Below are 24,683 nucleotides of genomic sequence, written 5' to 3' on the forward strand. Positions count from 1 at the left end.
CTGTAGACATTTTGTACAGCATTAAACATGTAAATAATGAGTATTTACTTTCAGGACATAGAGTATTACATTCAGTACCAGTCTGAGGAGATGTATGTAAGGATACAGAACTGCTTTCCTGTGCAGTCTGAATTATATTTTGTACAGATTGAGCCTTCTGGAGACCACTAGGATCATGATTTTGCCTTTTCAGTATGATAACAGAGTCCTCGTGCTCTTTGGTTGAACTGTACTCTGTTAGAGTGCAAACAGTACAAATCCTACAGTATCAGGAGAGGAAAATGATAGATTTCATATATTTGGGACGCATTCTGCCCTGGTGTAGGTGGATGCAGTTCCATGTACGTCAGTGAAATATCACCCACATATGGAAAGGAAGGTGTATGCCTGAAAGAATGGAAAATATTGCGGAGAAAGCTAAATCAATAAAAGAAATGAAATGAAGACTAACAGCATTAGCCTCTTGCTTTCTCTGTCCCAAAAGAGTTTAAGCCAAGAGCCAGGGAGACCATTTATTAAAGCATGAAAACGGGATGTTAGCAAAATTTAATAAACTGGATGTTGCTGAGGACTTGACTGAATCTTTGTCTCAGTATTCACAAAAGAGCATCAAGGTCATATGATGGGATTGGATAGCATTTTCCAGAAAAGGGAAGTTTATTTGTCTGCTGGATGAGCAGGAGAAGCAGTGGTAATGCAACTGATCCCTTATGCTATATGGACTGGAAGACTTTCATGTAGAATTCTAATATCAAACATTGAATTTTAATGTGGGTAATGACCTGGAAAGATGCAAAGGCCATAGATAATGTCCTGACATACAAAAGAAATTGGAAACTTTGAAAGAGAATTAGGAGGAACCATTAGCGTGTTTGATAGGTCGGCTTTTATGGATTAGGGTTTTCTTTTAGTGGCATCACTGAAGACATGCATGAAGTTTGAAAAGTTACAGAATGGGAAGCAAACATTGTCAAAAGGACTGAGAAAAGGATGTGCTACAATGGCAGACCTGAGTAATCTAGTCTTATGTGAGGATGCTTCTCCCACAATAGGGAGGTGCAAGGAGGGGGGTCCGTGGTGCCAGGAGAGGGATGGGAGCTTGTGACCCGCACAGGGTACAGCGAGGCCATACACATGTAATGCTGCATGTGCAACCAGAAGTTTGAGGATTAGCTATATAAGGGTGCTTTGAAATTTGTAGTGTTTGTTAAGATTTTGTAGGTGGCTGGTATTGTGGTTTACCTATTGTTTTGCTGATACTGTTGAATTTATAGTTCACTGATTCTCAGATAATTACGTGTTAATAAATCAATAAACCACTTTGATCTGATTTGAGTTAAACCATATGAGTTGAGTAGTTTTCCCTGCAACAGTCATACTCAAACTGTTATGACACCTTCATGCCAGCTATTCTGTGCCATTTTGGAAATACGCCTGAGTTTTTCTGATATGTTTCCAGGAGGCAGGGCCAAAGCATTATCTTTATGCTATACATTAAGGAACTTAGGTTCTAGGGTGAACAGAAGTCTTGGCCAAGAATAGACAGAGCTAAATATGAGGGCCTAAACATGAACCCAGGCATTGAGCTACTGATTTTCTACTATACTTCACTGTTAGTTTTCTCTTTGGCTCTTTCTTTGATCAGCTAAGTCTTTCCAATGCACAGTCTAAATGGATTTATGGGACTAGTTCATATGACTGCCATTCCCCAAAGGCAGTAGGGATGAAACCACATGTATTTGGCTTCCTTCAGCTGGTGCCTGTCCTGTATGTTTGCATTCTAACACCTCCCCCACATACATGCACTTATTTTGTCTCCTAGAGAATACAGCACATTCCTTCACTGCTTTGCTATAAAGCACCACCCTGATGAGTTCCAACACAGCCTCTCTAATGTTTCAAACACCTTCAACTGCAAATCGTAATTCTATCTTAGGAGCGTAAGGATAATTCCTGAGGCCTAGAGGAGTTCTGGGACCAAGTGCCATGTAGTATTAATGCAGCCAGTTTGCTCTAGAGGGAGCCAGCTCTAAGCAGTGTGGACCTGAGCCAGTATTGGCCATTTGGCCCTCAGGACTGGGAATTGTCTCTAACCATCTTTTGTTTAGCAATATAGGTTTATCTGAAGTGGAGCAAATTCAGCACTGCAGTCATTCTCCATTCTCCAATGACAGCAATTGATGATGGGACAGTGCAAGAATTAATGGCATATGCTATCTCTGCTTGCCTGTTTTATGCTGATTGAGACACTTCTAACATCTTGTGGTTAGTGAGATGAGTCCGTGAGGACAAAAGGAGAGTGATGTATATTCCAGCTGAGACAAGGCCTGCAGAGGAGTGGAAACTCGCCTGTCCAGCAGGAGTTAGCTTGGAAATTGCGATAGTTCTCCTGTCCTTGTGTGCTACCTGAATCTTGTAAATAGAGTGCAGACAAGAAGAGAATTTGGATCATGGAGTCAGTGGCATACAGAATAGCCAGGAGAGACACTGGTATCCTGTTCACTGGATGCACTCTTTTCTGTGTAATTATTGAGAAATTAATAGCAAGGTAAGACCTCAGAGAGAAAAGAATGAAATACTGTCAGTATTTTGAGATAGTTTAAAAAAACTGGTATTCTAGACCTCAATTAAAAATAAATAATGTAGAAACTTAACATGATATAGTAAATTCATGGAGATAGTAATTCACTATATGGATGAAAAATTGAGTATGATTTTGGAGAAAAAGCCTAGTAATGAAATTAAATAGGTATTAGGACTAGCATCATGGTAGTGCCTAAATAGATAAGTACGCTTAATAAGAGGTAGTAAGTGGGTGAGGCCTGTGCATGTGTTGAGAGATTTTGTGGTAGACAGTGCTGAAATATTTCATCGTCATGGTCATTGATATTACACTTATTTTCTGGAGTGTGATTAGAGGTAAATATCTGCTGTAGGTTACATATGATACGTTCCCTTGACATGGATTGTTTGGGGAAGGTAATTTAATTTTCTTTCCATTTAAAATTCAGCATTTTCTTAAATTCCAAATTTTGGACTTTAGTGCATTTTTTGTAGTGAATATAAAGGCACTGTGAGAGTTATTATTGATTGATTGCTTCAGTTGTGTGTGGACCACCAGAATCGCATCTCTTATCTGCATAGAGCCCCAGTGCTCTGTTTGAGCTCGATGTGTGCACTTCAAATCTCTCAAGTGTTTTTGAAGCAGACATTCTTTTTTATCTGTTTTGCAGGTTGGAAAATGACACTGTAGGCCAGTAATATATTCTAGTTTATATTTCAGCAAATGATACCAGAAATTTGAAAAGTGTTCCATATTCTACTTTCTTACTGTCCCCCCCTTTTTTTTTTTGAGTGAGCTTTAGATGTTTTGTCTAAGATATTCTATTAACATCAAATACAAATTACATCAGAAAGAAAGCTTAGGAAAAACAAAATGTTGTCCTACACAATAGCAGTGGAAACCTGATTGACATTATCCTCATACTCCCATTACATTTTTTTGGTTTTATCTTTGGATCATTACTCATTTAACAGACCAATCATTCACCTCCATCCTCCTGCTTTTTTACAAGGTGCAAGTACTACTGCACGGAAAGGCAGTGTAGTTTTGCATTCCCTGAGGAGCGGAGGAAAAATGTATTTTTTTCCTTTTTATTTTATGACTTCTTTTCTATTTTTTTTTTATATTTTGCTGTATTTTATGTCAGAGGAACAATGTTCATCATGTGGGTGTCTGCTTTGCTTTGATGTTTACCCATCCTTGAAAGCTGTTTACTGCTTCATGTGCTCCCTCGTCATGAACATTCTATGTTAACTAAATATCTTGTCATGATGCCAAATTAAATCTGCAAGTTTAAATTAAATTTAAATTTGTTTAAATTTAAATTAAATTTAAATTTATTACTAGCTATTTGTATTTCTCTCAAGTTTTTGATATATATGGCACCATAGGTACAAAGGAAGAAAGTAAAAATTATATAAGATCAAAGCATCTATTATTTTTATTTTTGAATGCATTTCCTGCGAGATACACCATGGGCCAGCTGGAAATTTGAACTTTATTGACTCTGCCACCTAAGAGAATAAAGAAAATGGATAAAAACGAAAATAGTAATTGGAAATAGCTCCTGTGGAGCAAAGCTGTCATAAGGCAGATTGATTCAGCAGTGGCAGAGTTGCTTTATTGATTGCGAGTCCTTAGTAAATTAAAAGGAGTATGAAATGCGTTAATCGTGTGTGTGTGCGTGAGACAGTGACAACTTAGAATGTTCTGCCAGGATAAAGATGCACATAGGAATGTGGGAATGGTATCTACTGCAGGCTGTAATAGGCTTTTTAGAGATAAAAACAGAGTTCTTCAAAAGCTCTTCCGAGTTAAATGTTCTTCACTGTACCATAGACAAAGAGCAGCAGAAGTACTGTTGCTTAGTGTTTAAGGCTTCAGGTGCTGTTACTCTGGATGAAAGAATGAAACATAAGCGTAGAAGTTGCAGTAATTTTCTTCACATGTTCACAATGGGTTTGTTCAATTTGCTTGTTTGTCTGAATTGCAATCTTAAATTTGTTCTCAATATAAGAACTACAAAATTTTAATATATTTTAGCTGAGGATCTCTGACTGCTACATAAAGAAAAGTCAGTTCTGGATTTGGGTTTCTGGCTCTTACCCTTACCGTTAATTACTTAATGCAGTTGCTCATTTGTAAGTGAATTAATCCTTTATTTATATTTTTCACTAAATTGTCACAGCAACACAGTATGAGGTGGTGGTAGTGCAGAAGCTTTTCTTCCACAGAAAAGGAGGGAGTGGGGATGGAGCTGGAATCCTAGACTGATGAGGACTAAGCTTGCCAGATGTTTTGTACAATATATAATCTCCTATTTTTCAGTCTCAAATCCTGTACCACCAGAAATCGGTTTCCCATTGTCATAGCTTTGCTGAAAATCAGCTAGGACTGCATGCTCTCTTGTACTGTTTGCTATTTTCCAACCAGTTCTGTCTAAAATCCCAGCTGCCAGTGACAGTTTTTGGCCTGCCATTCCCAACATGCTATCTGTTACAGAGCACTCTGAACCTCTGCTTTTTTAAATGCATAAGTGCTAACAGAACATGATTTGAGGAATCTCTTTTGTTAGGAGGCTTCAGGGACTGTACAGTTGGTGGAAGAAGAGGAGTTGGAGATTCATGAAGTAAACCAGCTGAGAAGGCAGGGAGTCAGAGGAGCTGTTTCCAGCTGGTTTGTACAGTTTCCCAGCCTAGCAGCCAGAGAAGGGAGAGGGACCAACTTCCTCTTCTAATTTTCTCTCTCTCGAGAGAGAGAAAGAGAGAGAGAAAGAGAGAGAAAGAAAGTGTGGGAGATCTCATAGAGCTTTCAGTTATTGACCCTCAAGGAAAATGCAGTTCTTGAACGTCATCACAAGAACTGGACTTTGGTACTATTGGTGACCCAGAGAGAGGGCCAGAGTGCTAACTGAACCTCTGGGAAGGGATTTGGAAAGTGTCTCATTTTCACTTTATTCTGCCATTCTTCTGAAGAACTCTGACTCTATCTTACCCTCTCACACCTTTCCCCCAACAGCAGTGGGCCAGAGAGGCAAAAGATGGCAATACCGTGTCATCCATTTAATCCAACCACTGCCCTCCCCACTTCTTTTCTTTTCTTTTCATATTTTTCCTTCTCTTACTTGCTGTCCTTGATTAGTCATCCTCTGACGTTCTTTGCCTTTCTGGAGATGGCTATTTCTTCTAACAGAAGCTTGCACTTCCCCATACTCTATGGGACAGCCTCCTCATCCAATTTGTGAAGCCACTGAGTTTTCTCCCTTCTCGTGCCATGCTTCTCCGAGGAAACCTGGAAGAAATGCTAAATGCAAAGGAGAGCTGTTGTATTAACAGGTGGCTGTTGTTTATCTATTTGTGGAGCTATTGAAATGTTTCGTAATCATTAATCAGAGCACATAGGAAGGCTGTGTAACCACATGAGCATATTCCTGTTCCCTCCGTATAGCTCTTCCCTTTTCTGCTCCATTGTTTGCTACACTTGTCATTTCTTGCCCTAAATTTAGATAGTTCAGCAGGAGAAGGGGCTGTGTCACTCTATGTAGGTGGTACTACAGTAAAAATAAACATTTTTTCCTAAAAATGTAAATGTCATTGTAGTTTGCTCCAGTGTGCTCAATGTTAAACAGCTAATGTTGTAAGTGGTAATTTGTACTGTTTAAAATAGTCTTGCTTATGTGGTCTGTCTTGTGCTTTTTTTTGGGCAGAGTAACTGATCATTGCAATGTTGTTTGCTCTTTGTTAAACACATCTGCACACAGAAGCAAACTGCTTAATTTGTTTCAATCTGACATAGTGTAATGAGTCTGCTTTTAAATAATATACTTAGTAGATTACAAATCAGATGGCAGCATAGCTGGAGCCACTGACTTTAATAGTTTTTGATTGCTTTTCTTTTATGCTAAATCTTTCATAGTTTACCTGGCTTGCTTAAATGACCTGCTGCTTATTTTCCACAAGAAGACTTTCTCTCATTTGGAAAATGTAAAAGAATAATATTCCTAGCCCAGACAGAAGCAAAATGCAGCACTGCCATCTGGGCTGTGAAACTGGAATAAAACTGAAAGCATTGCTTCAGTATATAGCTATGGCTAGAAGCCAGGTGGGAAATAATAAAAGGATGGTCTGCATGTTAGTCTGGATCTTGGGAGACCATGTGTACCTGTGCTGCAAACTTCTGTAAGAATGTGGGCATAATTTATCTTACCTAATACCAGGTATTTACATGTTGTGTATCTACTCTGAGTTAATTGTCCCAGCTTGCTCTGCTGTGAACAAATAGGCATTTTCAGAGAGCATAGGGTTATCCCACATCACTTAGCTATATGCTTTAGATTAGGATGAATCACTCTGTGGAAGATACCCACTTGCCTCTGTCTGTGTAGACTTCACAGAAAGACACTAAATAACTGCCTTAACCTAAATGCCTGACTTTCAGATGCCTGGGTTACAGCAAATTATCCCTGTCTTTGTGTTAGCTAGCTTTAATTGAGAAGTAATCATCCTTTCCTACCTCATAGGAGTGTTACATGGATACACACACACAAAGATTCTCACAAAGGAAACTATTGTTGTGAAAGTGCAACATAAAACCCAATATTTATTTTAATAATTCTTTGTAAAATTATATATAATATAATTATGCATATAATTAAAAGCACAGATATGTATGTATGTGTGTGGTATGTGATTGCCTCAGATTTTTGAACACAGTGCTGAAAGTCAGCGATCTTAAGGGAACAGGATAGAGACATGGAGGCTTTTGCTTCTGTAAGAAATACATAGCTGTTTCATGGCAATATTCTAATCAACACATTGCACAGATAAAGCCAGAATTTTAGAATGGCTGGATGTATATGGGAAAGTTATAGTCATTTGTGGTGGCTGTTCTTTTTTCTTTTTAGATTGTGATGGATTTCAAACACCCTGATGGCCGTACGGTAGCAATTATGCTGCCCCGATGCAGTTTGCTAGTGATGGCTGGAGAATCCAGATACCTGTGGACACATGGGTATGTGTAAAAGCCCATGCATTGTTGATAATATAGGAAGAATATGTGTTATTTGTTTGGTTTTTGTTAATGTTATTCTGTATTTAAAATTGCTCTGAAAGAAATGAAGTAGAGTTTTACAAATATAAATTCCATCCTATGCACAGATGCTGCACAGGTTAAACTGAAAAATGCCTGATTTTGAGAAGTTAATCACCAGTCCCTGAGCTGCAGTTTCTTCCTACTGGCGCAAGTTAAATTTCACTCAGAAGCTGCTGTAATGTTCATCCTCAATATGAAAGCCCTCAATGACTCTAACCTGGCAAAGAATTGAAGGTAGTGGAATTAGCTCTACCACTTCTCTTCCCTCTTTTCAGTACACAGTTTTTCTGAATGTATCACATATGCCAAAGTCTTTGGTGGAGGATTGTCTTAAGAGATTGAGCTCTTCTGCATGGAAGGTATGGGTGGGCACAAAGGACAGTATCCCTGAGCTTTTTCCAGTTGCCTTAAGGCCACTGACTACTGATAAGGCTGCATTGTACTGAACAGACATGGGAACCTGGAAAAGAGATTATTGAAATGGGTTGTGTTGAGGCTTTGTTTATTATGGAGATGAAATACATGCCTCTTACGTTGTGCACAGTGGGGAAATATATACAATAGGAACACTGAAGTTGGCAAAAAGGGTAAAAGCTTGGTGAACTCTGAGAGTGACAGTAGTACTCTTCAGAAGAATATGTAAGCCTCATATTAGACAGAAATGCCCAGGGGAAATGTTTCTGCTTTTGTGTGACCCAAACAGTCACTGGTTACAGCAGTGGAGAAACCAATTATATTCTTTGTAAATTAAACACCAAATCCTTTTATCAGCAGCAGATTTTCTGCCTTTTAATTTTACTGGTTGATTTGTATTATGAAAAGCAGTGGATAATGACTCCCTAGTGACTTTTACATTATTCACTTTTATAGACCACCTATACCACCTGTATGTTCCCTCATTAAATTAAACAGTTACAAAAAGCAGCTGTTGGTTCTGACATGCATCATTAAAGAAGCCCACAGCAATGAAGCCCTTTGTTTATTGGTATACAAGATCAAACATGGATACCTGCATTTTAAGCTGCTTATTATAAGCGCCTGTCCTGTGAAATACTGTTGGTTGTCTTTTGGAAGGATTATCTACGACTCTGAAAGCCTAGTTTGGTCTTCATTTCAATGACTTTGCTGCTTCAATGTTGTCACTGTCAGGGCACAGCACGAGCTAATGGCTCCTGCAGTGGGGGCTCCTGATGGTGATAGGGCTGCGCCTCAGAGCCAAGGCCTGTCCCTCTGCCCCGTGAGGGAGAAGGGCAACCAGGAACGGGCTGAGGCTGGGCTAGGCCAAGGCCCATGGGTCGAGGTTGGGATCAGGCCTCGTGGGAGTGACCAGGATCAGACAGGAGGAGGAAGCGTTCAGGGCACTAACAGTAGTTGCCAGCAGGCAGTCTGGTTGGGATAGCTGCAGTTGTGTACCTGCCTGAACCGGAATGAGAACATTACTTAATTTCACTTGCACCTTAAAAAGGTGATTATCGTTTGAGAATCAAAGATACAGGCTGAATTCAAAGTGGAGATTCCCAAATCTATCCACCCGTGTGCCGTTATTTCTGTCCCCGGTGCTTGTCTGTCTTTCCTCTAAATAGTTCTTCTGAATGATATATTTTGTAAAGCAGTAGTGGGGCCAGATACTCAGTTGGGGTAAATAGCTACTAGAATCTCTTAATTTCAGAAGTGGTCATACACACTTTTATGTGTTCCTTTTAATTTTGTTTGAGTTATCTTCTTTTTTCTCTAATACCTGATCTTTGTAAGACCAAGTATTTCTCAGGAAAACTTCTTCAGCTGGTGAAGACTTTATTGCTAAGTGGATACTTCCTACAAATAACATTTGAAAGGAAAGAAAGAGAGCAGAGATAACAGAATAGATCTAAATACCTTGCTAGTGAAGCATGGCATTGCAATCAACAAGATTAATCATCCTGCAAGCAAATGTAGTCAATTCATTTGCATACATAATGTCAGGATGTGTTTAAAGTCATTTGTAATGCCTTTTATCTACTCCCCACAAATCAAATTAGGGAGAGTAAGAGGTTCAATTTTGAAATCTTTCTGGAAATGTTTTCAATGTGTATCTTTGGATGCCAAAGGTGGTAGAGACTTTACTTTAGCTACACAGAAAAATAATTTTTATTCTTTTTGGAAATGTGTTTCTGAAAGGGAGAGATATGGTTAAGAAATAGGTTACACTATTTCATCATGGAAAGCAAAGGAAATGCATAAGGATATGTCCTTTTTGCCTCATCAGTAAAGGAAAATTACGTTTTTTTATTGAGTTTCCTTTTTGATTGAGTAACCTGGCGAACCACCATTCCTGACCCTGCAACAGTAAATCAACTCTGTGCCAAGCAAGATGATGTGCAACATTCTATTTTTTACCACTGAGAACCCTGTTTTCAGCCCATCCTTTATCTAGAGACTTTTTTGTAATACAGGCTAAAGGAAATCATGTAGGTTGAGAACCTTGAAAAAGAAGACTTCTCTCTGAAGATACTAGCTCTTGCATGCGTAGCTTTTTGCTGCAAGAACAAAAAGAACTTGATGTAAAAATAGAATCCAGTGGAAAATCTGCAAAATCTCAGGACTTGTGGAGGAAGTCTTGGTGAAGTCACACCTTATTTCATCATAGCTCCCTTAACTGCTGTGGGACGTGGCAATTTTTTATTAGAGCCCATCCTTCCTGTGGCTGCCTTTGAGATTCCATCTTCAGAACTGCTGCACGTCTTCTTTGTGCAAGATTTAGACAGAATATTAATCTGTTACTTCCTGATTTGTAGGCAGGTGCTACACTCTTTCTGCTTGTGCCTGGATTAAAGATCAGCTTCACTTGTGAGGGGAAAATCGCATACAACGAAGTACTAGAATGCTGATCAGGTAGCCTTCTCAGCAAGCAGATTGTTCCTCCTGGTTAAGTACAGGCACTTACGAGCAGTTTCACATGACCTGCTGAAAAGTTCCAATAGCAATTTGACGTGAAACTGAATGTTGTGCTTTAGTAAAAGATGTAAGACACTTTTCCCTTATACGCTCAACCTGTGAAGGTTAAATTTGGCTAACTGATCTGGAAGTCAGTTTTAAACTGTGAATTTGTGCTACTCAAAGTCAAGTGCTTTGAAGTCAGCAATTCTGAAGGGGTTTTGCTATGAGGCCAGTTCCTGAGAGATGATCTCTTTGTCTTGAGGAAGTTTCTGCATTAATCTCCTTGGTGAGTAGGTTAGGAAACATTTTAGTGTGACAGTAACAGCTTTGAAGTGCTAAGCTATTTCCCTAAAGAATTTCAATTTTTGTTCCAAGACTATCTACTTTATATGTGCTAGTGATGGTAAACCACATGTGGGTGCAGATGTATCTCTTCTCTTTTGCATAGGTTCCTATTTTACTTTCTCATTTTCCTCCTGTCATCTTTAAGAGAGAGTCATCTTCAGCAGAGCTATTCAAAATTCACATTTTTGATACCTTTTCGCAATGGAAATCTTCACAAAATTATTTGAAACTTCTGCCATCCCAGAAAAGTTCCAAATCACTTTAATTTTTTGTATTTTATCCCTGCAGAAATGTATTTGTTTTCCATTAAAATCTGTGTCAAATCTAGAAGTAACTTAAGATGCTCTGCTCTGTTTGCTTGATTGATAGATTACGATCAGGAAAGATTGTCTGCAGTGTAGTTTAGCATTATCACCAAAATGCTACATTTGTGATTCTTGTATGTCCATAGCTGCTATTTTACTTGTATATTTTTATCTTTAACAATTATATTTCAGATAGTCACGAAAAATAAACAACAGAACTTTAAGAAAGGCAGGCAAGGAAAGGAAAGGAAATGTAATTCCTTGGAAATAAAGAATCTCTTTAATTAACCTAATTGGTTGATGTGTTAGCACTTCTTTTTTTTTTTTTTTTCTTTCTCTGAAGTTGAATAAGTTGAAAGCTCAGAAGCAGCAGTACATTGAATAGCATGTTGTAATCACACTTGTCACACTATTTAAGAATTACCTTCTTAAAAAGATCAACTTTTTTCTGATGCAAATAAAATTATTCTCTATTTTATGTTACTTTATATTAGGATTACACCCCGAAAATACGATGTCATTCAGGCATCTGAACTTGGACAGAAGGTTGCAACAATCACTACTGATGTTGGAGATTTAACATTAAATCGAAGGGAAACAAGGACATCATTTACATTCAGGAAAGTGAGGAAAAGTCCTTGCAATTGCAGTAAGTGTCATGAGGTGATCTTTAAGTCAAAAGTGTTATTTGTTTACAACCAATATGTAAGCATTGCTTTGAACCCTGTGTAAAATATATATTCTAATATTTTTTAAAACAACTGTTTACCCCCGAAGCTGAAACCTTAAATTCAGCCAAAGAACAAAACTTTCTGGGTATTGTTTCTCTTTAAATAAAATTGCAGTACTTGGGAGTTGATGAGTGATGAGAAGAAGAGCAAAGTTGTTTCCAAGCACAACTTTGTGTGGCATGACTGTGCTTAACTTTGTAGGACAGAATGGGTTTGGGCAATCGTTTATTGGACTTCAAAAATAAGAAGTGGATATAGGAACTGCCAAACAGAATGCCATGTAAAAATACCCATGTGAATGTAATCCAGAATGCTGTCTGTTTTCCTCCCAGAGAGGAAGGATCTATGACTGATAAAAAGGCTGGAATACCATCTAGGTCTTGACTACCTTTTTTGATGCAACTTTTTTGTGAAACTTTTACAAATCAGTGTATGCCTTTGCATAGTTTTGGCAGTCCTGGAAGCATTTCTCGAATGAACTCAATTTAGCCATACCATATGGCTTGAATTGGTTGCATCCATATATGGTTGCTGGAGTTTCTCTATACAGGAAGACATTTGGCTTGCTTCAGAGGTAGACAAGTAATCTGATCATGGGTTTTATTGGGACCTCAAGTGCCAGAATAACTTAACAGTACGAAAGTATCCAATGTTCCTCAGGTTACCATCAGTTTTAAATACTTTTTATTCAAAAGGAACTGTAATTTTGTAAAAATAAGAACATTAGAAAATGAGAATCACTCTGATCTGCAGTGACAGAGCCATGCAAGTAGCTTAGGGCGGTACAGATAATAATAGGTGGCTGCAGGTGGAAATGAAATCTCTTTGTCATCAGAACAGAATTTAATTGGAATTTCAGAGGCTGTATTGCAGTGATGTCATGATCTTTGATGTTAGTGGCAATGCCTCAGTTTTGAAAGCACAACCCTTGTTGACATTGGGCAGCACGTTGAAAGCTCACTTTGTAAGTGGTTTCTAGTAAGCATGAACAGATCACTTGTTTTAAAGTCATCAGACATTTCTGCAGTTTGACCTACATTTCAATTTTTAAAATGTAAAGAAGGAATGAAGCATATGTTGCATTTTAAGATTCCACTTTTTTTTTTTTTTTTTTTTTTTTTGCTAGTTAAGTTTAACCAACAAGGATTGACTTTAAATTTTTTCTTTTTCTTGTTTGCACATCTGTTGCTACCTCTAGTTTACCCATCTGTCTGTGACAGCCAGAAAGGACAGCAAAGACAGGGGCAACCTTCATTTCCCCTCAGTGAGATGGAGGCCTCAAAACTGGAACAAGAACATGTACACAAGGTGTATGAAGAGATTGCAGCACATTTCAGCAGTACCAGGCACAGCCCTTGGCCCCAAATTGTAGAGTTTCTCATGTCATTACCAAAAGGGGCAATAGTAGCTGATATTGGTTGTGGTAATGGGAAATATCTAGGCATCAACAAGGATTTGTACATGGTAAGTAGCTACTGTCATTTGTTTTCTCTTTTTATTAATGTTTATTCCATTATACTGTTGTGGTATTTTGGAGCTTTAGTTGCGGGAGGAGTGCCAAGAACAGAAAGCACTGTCTGCTGATCCAGGATCAATTACCGATTGCATTAGGTTTCCACATCCACTGATTATGTGCATTACCCTTTTCTTTTTCAATAACACTTTTGCTTTGCAAGTCAAAATACATTAAAAAAAAATTTTATGGGTGTTGTAGATGGAAAAATATGGTGGATGTTTTGGGCATTTTTTTGTGAAGAAGCTTACTGAAAGATATAATAGTTGGATAGTTTGATGAGTCTTTCCAACAGATTTTTCATTTGCTGGTGGGTGGGGGATGCACTGTACACATTCCTGAAATCTCCATAGAGAGTAGTTCTTTTCACATACCCTCTTTTAGCTCTCTTTGGCTTAGTGGTATGGCTCATTTGTGAATCATGTCACTTTTGGCCATCCCACCTCTGACTCTCTGTGTGCAGGCTCAATAAATAGGTCTATATAAGATTCAAGAAGGAATGTTAACTTCAGCACAGACTTCTGGCCTTTTCCGTTCTTATTCCTTTTCCTCACTTTTCCACAGTTTTGACATAATTCTTGCTAATGTCTCATTTTCATCCCTGTCTTGCTAAACTTAACCCAGTTTACTCCTCTCCCTTCCCATTTTGGAGACATGAGGCATATACAGATACAAATCAAGAGATTGTTTTTATTGCAAATATTTCAAAGGCTTTTTAGTGAGGGGCAAACTTTTTGTTGTTCCTTTTACCCCTAAAAAATCATCTTGAGAGGTATGCATTGTGCTGTCTGCTGTGTCCTATTCAGAATTGTCTGATTCTTCTGTGTTTGAACTATGAAACACTTTGAAATCCATCAGGCTTGAAAACTTCTGTGTGTGACAGAACATTCATTATTAATAACAAAAGTCAGACTTGTTTATCTGTTTCAGGAGTTTCTATCCTGCTATTTATATTCAGCTATAAAATATAAGTTGTTACTTACAGCCCTGTCTCTATTTGTAATGCATTTATTTCCATTACTGCTCATATAAGCTAGACAAAACCCAACTGATTTATGAGTAGGCATGCTTATGCCTGACTGCTATAGCCTGAAAATAATTGTTAATGCTAAATGCATTTCAGTCTTTTACTCCAGACTGATGACTTTCCTGTAAGAAAAAACAGAAAATCTAACTAGAGGGAAAATTTTTTCCAGGGAATACTGTAGGTCACTTGGTCCTATAGTGGATATGGCAAATTGCGCTTGTATAGGTATGTGGTAGGCTTTTAAGCCAAAATCTCCACAAAATGCCTGTTCAGAACCTCCCAGGAACATTTTCTGTTTTCTGGAGCCCACATTTAACCAGTTGAGGAGGAGAAAGAACCTTCTACTGGCAATCAAATGAAAACCAGCCCCTCTGCATTACTATCTTAGGAGTTACCTGCTAGTGAAGACAGTGAGACAATCCAAGAGGATTTGACATTTTGGGAGCAGATTAAACTCTGCAGCAATCTGTTTTCTACTGAGGAAACATGATACTTGTGACCCGTTTGGTTCCATTTACCCGATGAAACTTACAGTCACGAAATACCAGTGAAGCCAAGCACTGAGCAACAGTCATAAGGATTAAACTATGGTAAGAGACATAAGAGCACTTTGTTCGTAAGTAAATCAAACCCCAATTCTTTGACCTGATGGAAGGTGCCAGCAGACAGGACTTGGCAAGACATTTTTCATCTGGTCAACTTGTTAGAGAACGTGTCCTGATGCTTTTTGTGCATCTTTTTCTAAAGCAACCAGTAATGACTATTTAATTTGAAGCAAGATACTACTTTAAACTGTTTGCACTTTCTGTAAGTGTGAAAGTGACTCATGTCAGTTCTTTATTTATCCACTGATGTCAGTAGATACAGATTTATAAGTAATCAGAATGTATTCATTCTTTACTGGATTTTTACCTCTGTTTCCTTGCCATAGTGCTCTTTAAGAAGCACTGTAGAACATCTGCTAGCAATGTGTCAGTATTATCACTAGTGATTATCACTAGCCAGTCTCTTTGGTTTTGTATTGGGGCGGTATGTCCGATGAGCAAGCAGGTTCAACCAGTCTCTTTATCTGACGGAGAAAGCAGCAGTGTTTTTGTCTTTTTTGTGTTCCTTCTAGGTTCTTATTTAGGCTCAATGAAAGGATCTGTCATATGTCTCATATTGTGTTAATTCCATTTTTGTGGATTGAATGTGAATCTGAAGTTGAGGAGTTGCAGAATATGCTTTATATATGAGATGCATTGTAGGGATAAGGGGAATGCTCTTTAGTTTTGTTTCCCATTTACTCGTCTTGACTCAGCAGGGGGAAGCTCCAGGCAGAATCTTTGCCATTGCAGCAGTCTTTGCTTCGAAACAATTGTTGTGGCTCTTTTCATAAGTCTACGCACAGTGCACTGGAGCTCTTAGCCTAGGTCCTGCTGGGAAAGACAAAATAAAGCAGTGCGGAGAAATAAAGAGTTATTTAGGGCTTGGATAGAGCACTATCAGTATAATTATGCAATTCGGAGTATTTTTACCCAGAGATACTGAAAATTAGATAAAATGACCTGAAGCAAGCAGTTTCTGAAGGCAAATGATGTGCTCTGTACATTTTTAGACAGGATGCTTTAAGTAGCAGCTGTAGTGGTAGATCAAAGCTAAGGTGGCTCTCCTGAAGTTTTAATCTGTCTGAAAATGTCCCTGCAGTAGCCTGTGCTATTGTATTTGCTTCAGTGTCTTTTGATGATTATATACAGCCTTATCTGCTTGGCTGTTGTTGTGTGACAACGAAATGAGCATGAGGCCAGGCACACTTGATGAAAATGTCAGTGCTGTAATGGCTGCATTATTCGCACACAATAAAGAACAGCAATTTCAGAAATCAGGTTAAGAATGTTTGAGCAAGAGATGGAATCCAAGGCTGATGTAGTTTGGACAAAGTCTGGAGAAAAATGGAATCTAGTAAAGTCTGAGATTACCTTTTTTCCTATCTCTCACAGCTTTTTTTTTTGTTTATTTGAATGAACGCAAAAGAGCCAGAGAAATAGTTTTAGTTTTTTGCACAGACTTCTTTGCCATCCCCCAACCTTATTTGGTAGAATTATTTAGACGGTTTTTATTTATGTGTTTTCAAGCTTAATATTCATATCTGTATCAGGACTTTTATTTTTATGAAATTGGTACGTTTCAGCCTTGCCTGTCTCCCCTCTCCTGTCACCCCCAACACCATAGGGCCTTCATTCCAGAGCCTGTCAATGTCATTGCAATGTGTCTCATCAATTTTTATAAGCTTTAGCTCTGTCTCCCAGTTTCCAGTGTCCATATAGGTGTGGTGATCTGTGAAACCCCACAGGAAGGTACAATATCCACACACAGCTACGATGTGAGTGAAAGACATTGCAGGCTTTCAGTGTTGTGGTTTACACTTTTAATTAAAATGAAGCATTGATGGGAATTCCAGTAACGAATGACTGAAAATGCATAGGTAGATCTTCATGTATAAATATAGATCTGTACATATAAAGAAATGATTCTGCTACCTGCCAGAATGCTGGAACTAGGAAGAAACTGATGGGAATGCAGGAGTCCAAATGGTTGGATTTAATACAGACATTTCTTTTCTATTTGGTTTGTCATCCAAAGATATCAATGTATTTTATGAACTTCAGCAGCATGAGTAATGTTGCTTGTATTTGACATTAACTTGTAAGGCATTCTGATGCAGAGATGTGCATCTCCTTCTCTGTTCTCTACATTACCATCACAAACTGGGATCAGTGGGAACTGTATAAATGTTGGTTTTGCCAGGGGATAGGGAAGAGGGAGGGTTGAAGATTTTCTGCTGGTTGTGTAATGGCAGATGTGTTTTTGTTGCACTGGGTCCATGTTGCTTGAGAACGGATGCCCTTTCAAGGGACTTAGTAGCAAGTAAAAGCAGATAGGACAGAACTAACTCGCAAAGGTATACCTGGAGCGAGTTCAATGTGCATTTTAGTGACTGGAGGGGAGGTGGAGAAACCTTTCTTGCCCTTTTCTCTCAGTGAACGGGAGTCATTGAAATGATGCGAGATTTTGGGCTGAAGATTGCTCAGGAGGAACTGGGCAGCAGGAACACAGGACCAGAAAGAACAGTGAATTACTAGATAAATTCTGATGCTTTGTCATTGAGAAATGGACTTCCTATTTTAGACACAGCACTTTGTTTCCACAGGCGCCTTGACTGTGCGCAATGGAAAAACAAAGCAGTACATGAAAGAAATGCTAAAGGCCTGACTCAGACCAACTGGAGCAAGGACATTTTTCTTTCTTGCTGTGACTGTGCTCTTGTCTCTTTTTCTACATGTGTGTATACTTGCTGGAATGTAATTTGGTTCCTTGAGCCTCTCATGCTATTAGTTACAGCTGAGGTGTTTCTCTGGAGAAACAAATAATTTCATTTGGTGGTTGCATTTCAGAATTAGATGTAGTTTTCTTCATCAGTTTCTAATGAGCTGAATCAATCAGGTTTCTAGAGACTTAAATGAACTAATTCTACCAGGTAGAGTTAGTTATAGTGAGATAACATACAGAGAAAATACATAATGGTGGGCAATATTGACCTGTCTTTATTTAAGCTTACAGGAGGATTTATCTTTTGCAGAATTGCAGTAACATTAAAAAGTAAGCTGTCTAGCATGTTTTGACCCCAAATGATCCATTCCAAACCACTGCACTAAATAGATTTTATAAAAATTATTTTGGCTACCACTGAAAAGCAGCTACTCCTGGCTGAAGTAGTGGAGGTGAGGTTGCTGGGAACCCAGAGGATCAGGATGGGATTCTGCCTGTGGTATCTCATTCCCAGGAATCCAATATGGAGCTGCTGGAAACTCAGGCAAATTGCACATTTAACATTTCTCTCTCCCCTCCCTTCTCCCCATCTTAATCTTTTTTCTTACTTTTCTCATCTGTCTAAAGATCTGTGTTTCTCAATGTGCCCTAAATCGAGGGTTTCATATATCGGAATGACCACACACCTATGTCTCTTCTGCAAGGTTTTGTCTTCACTATGGTTCCACTTGCAGAGTTGCAGGCCTCAAAACTAATGTGGCTTATACAAAGACAGAGTTTCTGGTTTAAAACAAGGGCTGGATGCAGTCCATGTTTATCCAGATGCAACTGAAACCAGTGCCTAAAATCCCTCTAAAAAGCGTAAGGAGATTCTGAGTTCCAGCGAATAGGCGTCAGTGTCCACTCTGGAGCTTCTGTAGGCTGTTGTGCCCATCACGAAAAGCAGTGAAGAAAGGTATGAAGGTACCTGCCAGAAAGACATGGGAATGGCTGCCTGAAGTAAAATCAGTGAAACTTGAGAAGCAGACCTCTGAAAATGAAGCTTCATCAATACGAAAGCTTTATCATGCTTCAACATGCAAAAATCAGCTAGTGACAGAAGAAAAGTAGAGTTTGAGTCTCTGTCCTGCTATGAATCTTTTTTAATGAGATATCTCTCTCCTTTTGAGAAATACCACAAATATTCATAAAAGTGATAGTCTGGCTTTCCAGCTGTAAGCTTGCATTGTACCACTGAAGTTAGCTGCTTTATACTATAAGCTAGTGCTTACAGTTTTCTAAAAGATTGAAACCAATATATACTGATTTTGAATGAATACATTTTTTTTTTTTTTTTGTAAACTATAAAATTCAGGCACATAGTGATTATAACTCTTTAAAAATAAAATTCTGAGGTAATTCTAGTAAGGATGCTAAATTTGCTTAGCTGCAGTACCAAACAGACTTGTGGTGATGCCCTATATTTAGTATTTTTGCATAAATATGCAGCACCTATTATATTTGCCTTAAAAAGAACTTAAGGTATACTAGGCCTGGTATACCTTAGAGCAGCTGGCATTCAAATCATTCCGTTTGAAGATCTCTATTTTCATTGCAAGATGGAATCTTTTTGCCTTGGATGTAGATTCACTTTAATAAATATGACATTACAAGTAAGCCTGACTTCATAATTATATGATACAATTTAGATGCAAATGAGGACCTCACATTCTGGCAGTCATGCCTTTGTTCTCATTCTCAGTTCATTGAATTTCATCAACATACAGTGTAGTCCTTTTCAAGGTCATTTTAAGAGGGGAGGATTGAGTTCCTTTATTCAGCTCACTTGTGCTACAGAAGTGTAGGGCCAAAATGATGTGTTCTGAGCAAACTTGTGTTAGTGGAAAATGAGAGTATTCTTCTTCCTCCGCTTTCTGCCAATAGTGAATTTGGTCCTTTGATTTTTATTAAATTACTAAATGCTAATGTCTTAATTGAAAAAGTAGTTAAAGGCTGGTAAAATGAACTGTGGAATCTTTGACATGCAGACTGTCAATTAAATCCAATCCATCATGAGAATGATCTAAGTACACTCCAGTTGGCTTCCATTGTGAAGTGACAGAGATCTGTGTTTACTGCTAAGTAAACCCAAGTTCTCTTTTAGTCATAATGAGTATTTACTCAGTGCTTCAGTAAACTCAGAGAGGAGACCAAGGAATAAACGGAAGGAAAGCAGTACTACAACTGATTTTTTTAGGTCTGTTTTGAGATATTTGGGCAGGACTGTGAATATTTTTAGTGCTGTTTTTGTGGACTTCAGACCAAAACTCAGGGGCCTCGGTAGAATGAAGCTTGCTTGGAAGCTCTCAGGAAATGTGACTGGAACAAAATCTTGGTTTTCTTCAAAGCTGTGATTGTAAATTTGAAAGCTGAAATAATTTGAACTGATAAAGTGAAAAGTTATGATGGAAAATGTATTGTTTTTCATCAGTCATTTCAAAAGAGATTTTTAATTTTAGCAATGCTGTCATCGCTGCTGGGTTGATTAACAAGAGCAAGTTGTTTGCTATTCTTCTTCCATCAAGGATGTTTTTAGTATTCTTTGCATGTCAGATAAAAGAAACGCTGTCAGCAATAATTATTTAGGAATCTGAATCTGTTCTCTGCTATCTGCTTTTTGCCAATTACTGAAAACAAAAATAAATTTCGTATTCTCAGGCAAGCCAGATTTGAAATACAACTTGGTAGCAGGGCTTTGGTTTGAATATTCTGTTCAAAATTAATGGCAGATCTGAAAATATGGATGGGACATGCCTCACACAGTTTGTTGTTACCGAAGGGTCTTGACCAATTTAGATGTATTGTTTTTATGTAAGCCTATAAAAAATTTCTTCTTGATGCCTTTTCTTGCCATCTTTGACTTGGACACTGAGGAAGGTTCAGAAGGGGGAAAAAAAACATTTTATGAGAAATGGTTCCCGTAGTTCATATCATTTGGACTTGGAAAACTTAGCTGTGTTGGCTTTAGTTTAAACTGTGTGTTGTGTTTTTGAGAGTGAAGAACTGTGACTGAGTACTTCCTTACTTATACTGAAGTGACAAAATCTGGTTAGTGAAGCTGTACTGCAGATACTTCACTGGTACCACCAAAGTCACCAGATTGGTGTTTGCACTTGTAGATTCAGTTTTGTATGTTCACTATTTGGCTGCTTAAAATGTTGTCAGGTTACAAACAGCAACTGAAAGGAAAAGAACATACTGAAGTTAGGTAAGATCACCTCTTCCTTTGCTGTTTTTTTTTTTTTTTTTTTTTTTTTTTTTTTTTTTTTGGTCTTAGGGATACCTAAAGAGCCCCTTTCTTAGGGAAAGGTTAGTCTCAAAGTTATTCTGCTTTACAGTGTTTCAAAATCATATGCTACAAAGAGCTATCTCATACCCAATCTGCCATCTTTCAGTTTTAAGTAAGCATTATTATTATTTTTTTTAAGTTCATATCCATGAATCACATGTTCATCTTATTTAAAGCTATTTTCTCTCATTTTCATTTTAAACTAAAATGTATTGCCTCAGTAGGAGATTGAGATGACTGTATTACTGTAAGTATCAACTGAAAATCCTTTTCCAGTCCTGTAATTATCCTCTTATGAAAAGTTTAATGAAATGCTTTCTGTAACAGATTGGCTGTGATCGCAGCAAAAACCTCGTGGATATTTGTGGAGAAAAAGAATTCCAGGCTTTTGTCTGTGATGCCCTGTCGGTGCCAATCCGGAGTGGTTCTTGTGATGCCTGCATTTCTATTGCTGTAATCCACCATTTTTCAACAGCAGTAAGTCACCCCTCTCTCTGTGTTCCTCTGTACCGTTACATTGCTGTGCAGTTTTGCAGACAGCTACAAATATTATAAAAAATCCTGCTAGCTTTTGGAACCAAAAGAGAAGAAAAGGGGGGAAAGAGGAGTTCTTCATTTGGTGTAACCAATTGTCAGGGCAGAGTTAAGCTGTTGCACTGCTGCTGCTTCTTAAACATTCTCTGCACATTCCTCCTCTCCTTGTCAGGCATCCTTGCTCCTCCTGGCTCTTTGACCTTCTGGTAATTCATGTTTCCTTTTGTTCTGCTTACAATTAATGAAATTGGGGAGGGAGGGGCTTGTTTTGGGAATCAGGAGGTGTATTACTTTCTGGCTCAGATCTTGAATACGTCATGATTTTTTTTTTCCTCTGTGCCTTCATTTTCCATCTGCAAAGAACAACAGGATTGCTGCCTGTTTGTCTGCCATGTATCTGGACTGTGTAAGCTTATCCTCCCAGGAAGTTGTAGTTGTAACAAGTTATCCATACCTGAAATACAGCATGTTTGGACGTGCTGTATATAAAAGTAGGAAGCAGTCTATTCAGGAGAAAGATGCCATGTCTTTGTTGAGGGTGGTCAGAGGACTTGTATTTGAGCCATAAATCTGACTCCTCTGACTGTGGATTTAGAGTATGTTTGTATCATCAGGTATTGTAGATTTGAATCTGAGATTTTAGATGTTGATCAACTTTCTTGAAGAGACTTTGTGTCATTTCCAACTGGACTGACATATCCAGAAATCCTGGTCAACACTATTTTCAAATGGAAAGAGAACTATGTCTAGGAAAATAGCTTGGCTCATGAGTGTAGAAATGGACTACATTATAAATTACTTACTACTTCTTGGCCATTAGTGGAGCATGGCACTCCATACTTACACATGTCAGAGAGAAAACGACACTCTCCAAAATGAACAGTGGAAAAAAAAATCTTCTTATATTTATTGTACTTTGGGAGGACAGTAAGACAGAATCATTGCTGGTTCCATTCACCTGCATGTCTGTTTATATACTAGCTTCACACTTTTACTTTTCCTTCGTAGGAGAGGAGACTGGCTACTATCCGTGAATTAGCTCGTCTTCTAAGACCTGGTGGAACAGCACTTATTTATGTCTGGGCAATGGAACAAGAATACAAAAAACAGAGGTCTAAATATCTTAAGGAAAAGAAGGATAGTAAAGGCAAGGAGGAGGAAATTAATACTGACATGGCCAGGGGACTGCTAAGTGATCAAATGCCTGATGACAGCAGCCAAGACTCAGCAAGTTCTGACCAACTCTTTAATGACTCTAAGGACAAAGGCGGTGATGCAAAGTCAGTAGCAGACTCCAAACTGCCTGTTCACACTAACCGAACCTCCTTCCACTCTCAAGACCTGCTGGTTCCCTGGCATCTGAAAACTGAAACTAAAAAGAAAGGGGAAAGTGCTGATACACTGTCATTTCCAGCTGGCTCTAAGGAATCGCAAGAACTCAGCCCTATTTTCCACCGTTATTATCATGTGTTCTGTGAAGGAGAACTGGAGGCAGCATGCAGATCCTTGGATTGTGTGAGGATTCAAAAAAATTACTATGATCAGGGAAACTGGTGTGTGGTTCTGGAAAAGCTGTAAGCCTGTGTTGCTTCCTCCGTTAACTAATGTTTTACTGGATGGAAGTATTTTTAATGAACTCTGCTGCTACTGCCTCTTTTAAAATAGCACAATAAACATTGATTGAATTTATTAACTGAATTATTAACAGTATCTAGCACTGTGTACATGTGTTAACAAAATAATGGCCAAACACAGATAGTAACTCTGCAGAGTGTTTATTTTACTTCAATGAATTACAGGAAAAAGGATTGAGTGTGTAGAATGCTGGCCATGGAAATCAGTAAGACCAGCATTCAGCTAGGCCCAGCGTAAATAGTTTCAAAGAAGAAGGGACTGTTTCTCCATTCTTTTACACCAGTTAGCTGCAGTGGCCTCCCTGCAACCCACCAGCTAACTGGAATAGAGACCTGATTTGGTCTGATTATTGCAACTGGCAAAGATAAAGCTGTTCACAGTGTGAAACTGTGGTTCAGGGAGAAGAAAATCAATAGCATATAAAGTAGTTTGACTGGCTAAAAAGCTCAGTCATTGCCTAAAGTCCAGTAAAAGGCCTATTTTGGCCTCTGTTGAGGGTCATAAATCTCTTTCAGCTTGGAATTTAATCTCTTTTCTTGGTCATAGTCCTTCTTATTTTCTCAAGGAAAGCTGAAAGTGAATGGGGACTTCACAGTTCCTTTTCTTTCCTTGATACTCAGATAACCACAGTTCATGCTGTAACTCCCAGAATTTCTCAAGCTTTTAAATGAAGTGCTGTTTGAAAGTTCCTCTGAAGTGTAACATAGTTGCCCGGCTGGAATACTCTGACCAACTCTGTTAAATGCCTGACTTTCTGAAAGCCCAGGGCTCTATCCCTGCAGGACTGGAGGTTGAGGTGTGGTGCCAGATCTGATGGATGGAGGTGCCCTTGGGGAAACAAAAAAAAAAAAAAAAAAAAGAGAAAACATTAAATTGAGGGCAATGTTGGTGAAAATTTCCTGCAGAGTAGTTTCATCGCTTGAATGTCAGCAGTGGAATAAGTTTTATTTATTGTATTTTGGAAAAGCAAAGGATTCGAGCAGAGTGGAGCCGATGTTATCCTGGCTGACTCACTGTTACTGTTACAGCAGCCATTACTGCCATTGCCTGGAAGGACTAGCACAATTCATTTAACACAGTTTTTGTGCTATCAAAGCAGTGTGCTGCCTGCAGTGCATTTTCAAAATTAAAATGCAACAGATAAACTCTTGTGGAGTGAATGGCTATCGGTGTCTCTGAAAACCAGGATTGCTAGGTTTGCCTTCATTGCCAGTGATTGTAGCAGGATCTATAATACAGGCAGGTCGTTGCTGTCAAAACTACTGGCATCTAGATCAATGTGCCCATCCTGTATTGTGGGGACTTCCAGGACAACTGTGTGCCCCAACCCACTCTTGTCTGTCTCTGCAGTTCTTTTCCGCATCATATAAAGAGGAAAATCGGGGG

The 24,683-nt window shown here is 38.5% G+C and overlaps 1 protein-coding gene across 1 annotated transcript in view; it reads left to right on the forward strand.

Annotated features, from left to right (window-relative positions):
* Nucleotides 1–23,351, forward strand: part of ALKBH8 (alkB homolog 8, tRNA methyltransferase) — a 44,528-nt gene extending 21,177 nt beyond the window's left edge. The window contains exons 7-11 of the mRNA XM_062577494.1: nucleotides 7,467–7,573; nucleotides 11,715–11,869; nucleotides 13,150–13,415; nucleotides 21,456–21,605; nucleotides 22,671–23,351. Of these exons, the coding sequence (XP_062433478.1) occupies nucleotides 7,467–7,573; nucleotides 11,715–11,869; nucleotides 13,150–13,415; nucleotides 21,456–21,605; nucleotides 22,671–23,240 (1,248 nt within the window). The 3' untranslated portion in view covers nucleotides 23,241–23,351. The remainder of the gene's footprint in view (nucleotides 1–7,466; nucleotides 7,574–11,714; nucleotides 11,870–13,149; nucleotides 13,416–21,455; nucleotides 21,606–22,670) is intronic.
* The last annotated feature ends 1,332 nt before the right edge of the window (nucleotides 23,352–24,683 follow it).

The sequence above is a fragment of the Rhea pennata genome, chromosome 1 (genome assembly GCF_028389875.1).
Source record: "Rhea pennata isolate bPtePen1 chromosome 1, bPtePen1.pri, whole genome shotgun sequence".
Lineage (NCBI taxonomy): Eukaryota > Metazoa > Chordata > Aves > Rheiformes > Rheidae > Rhea > Rhea pennata.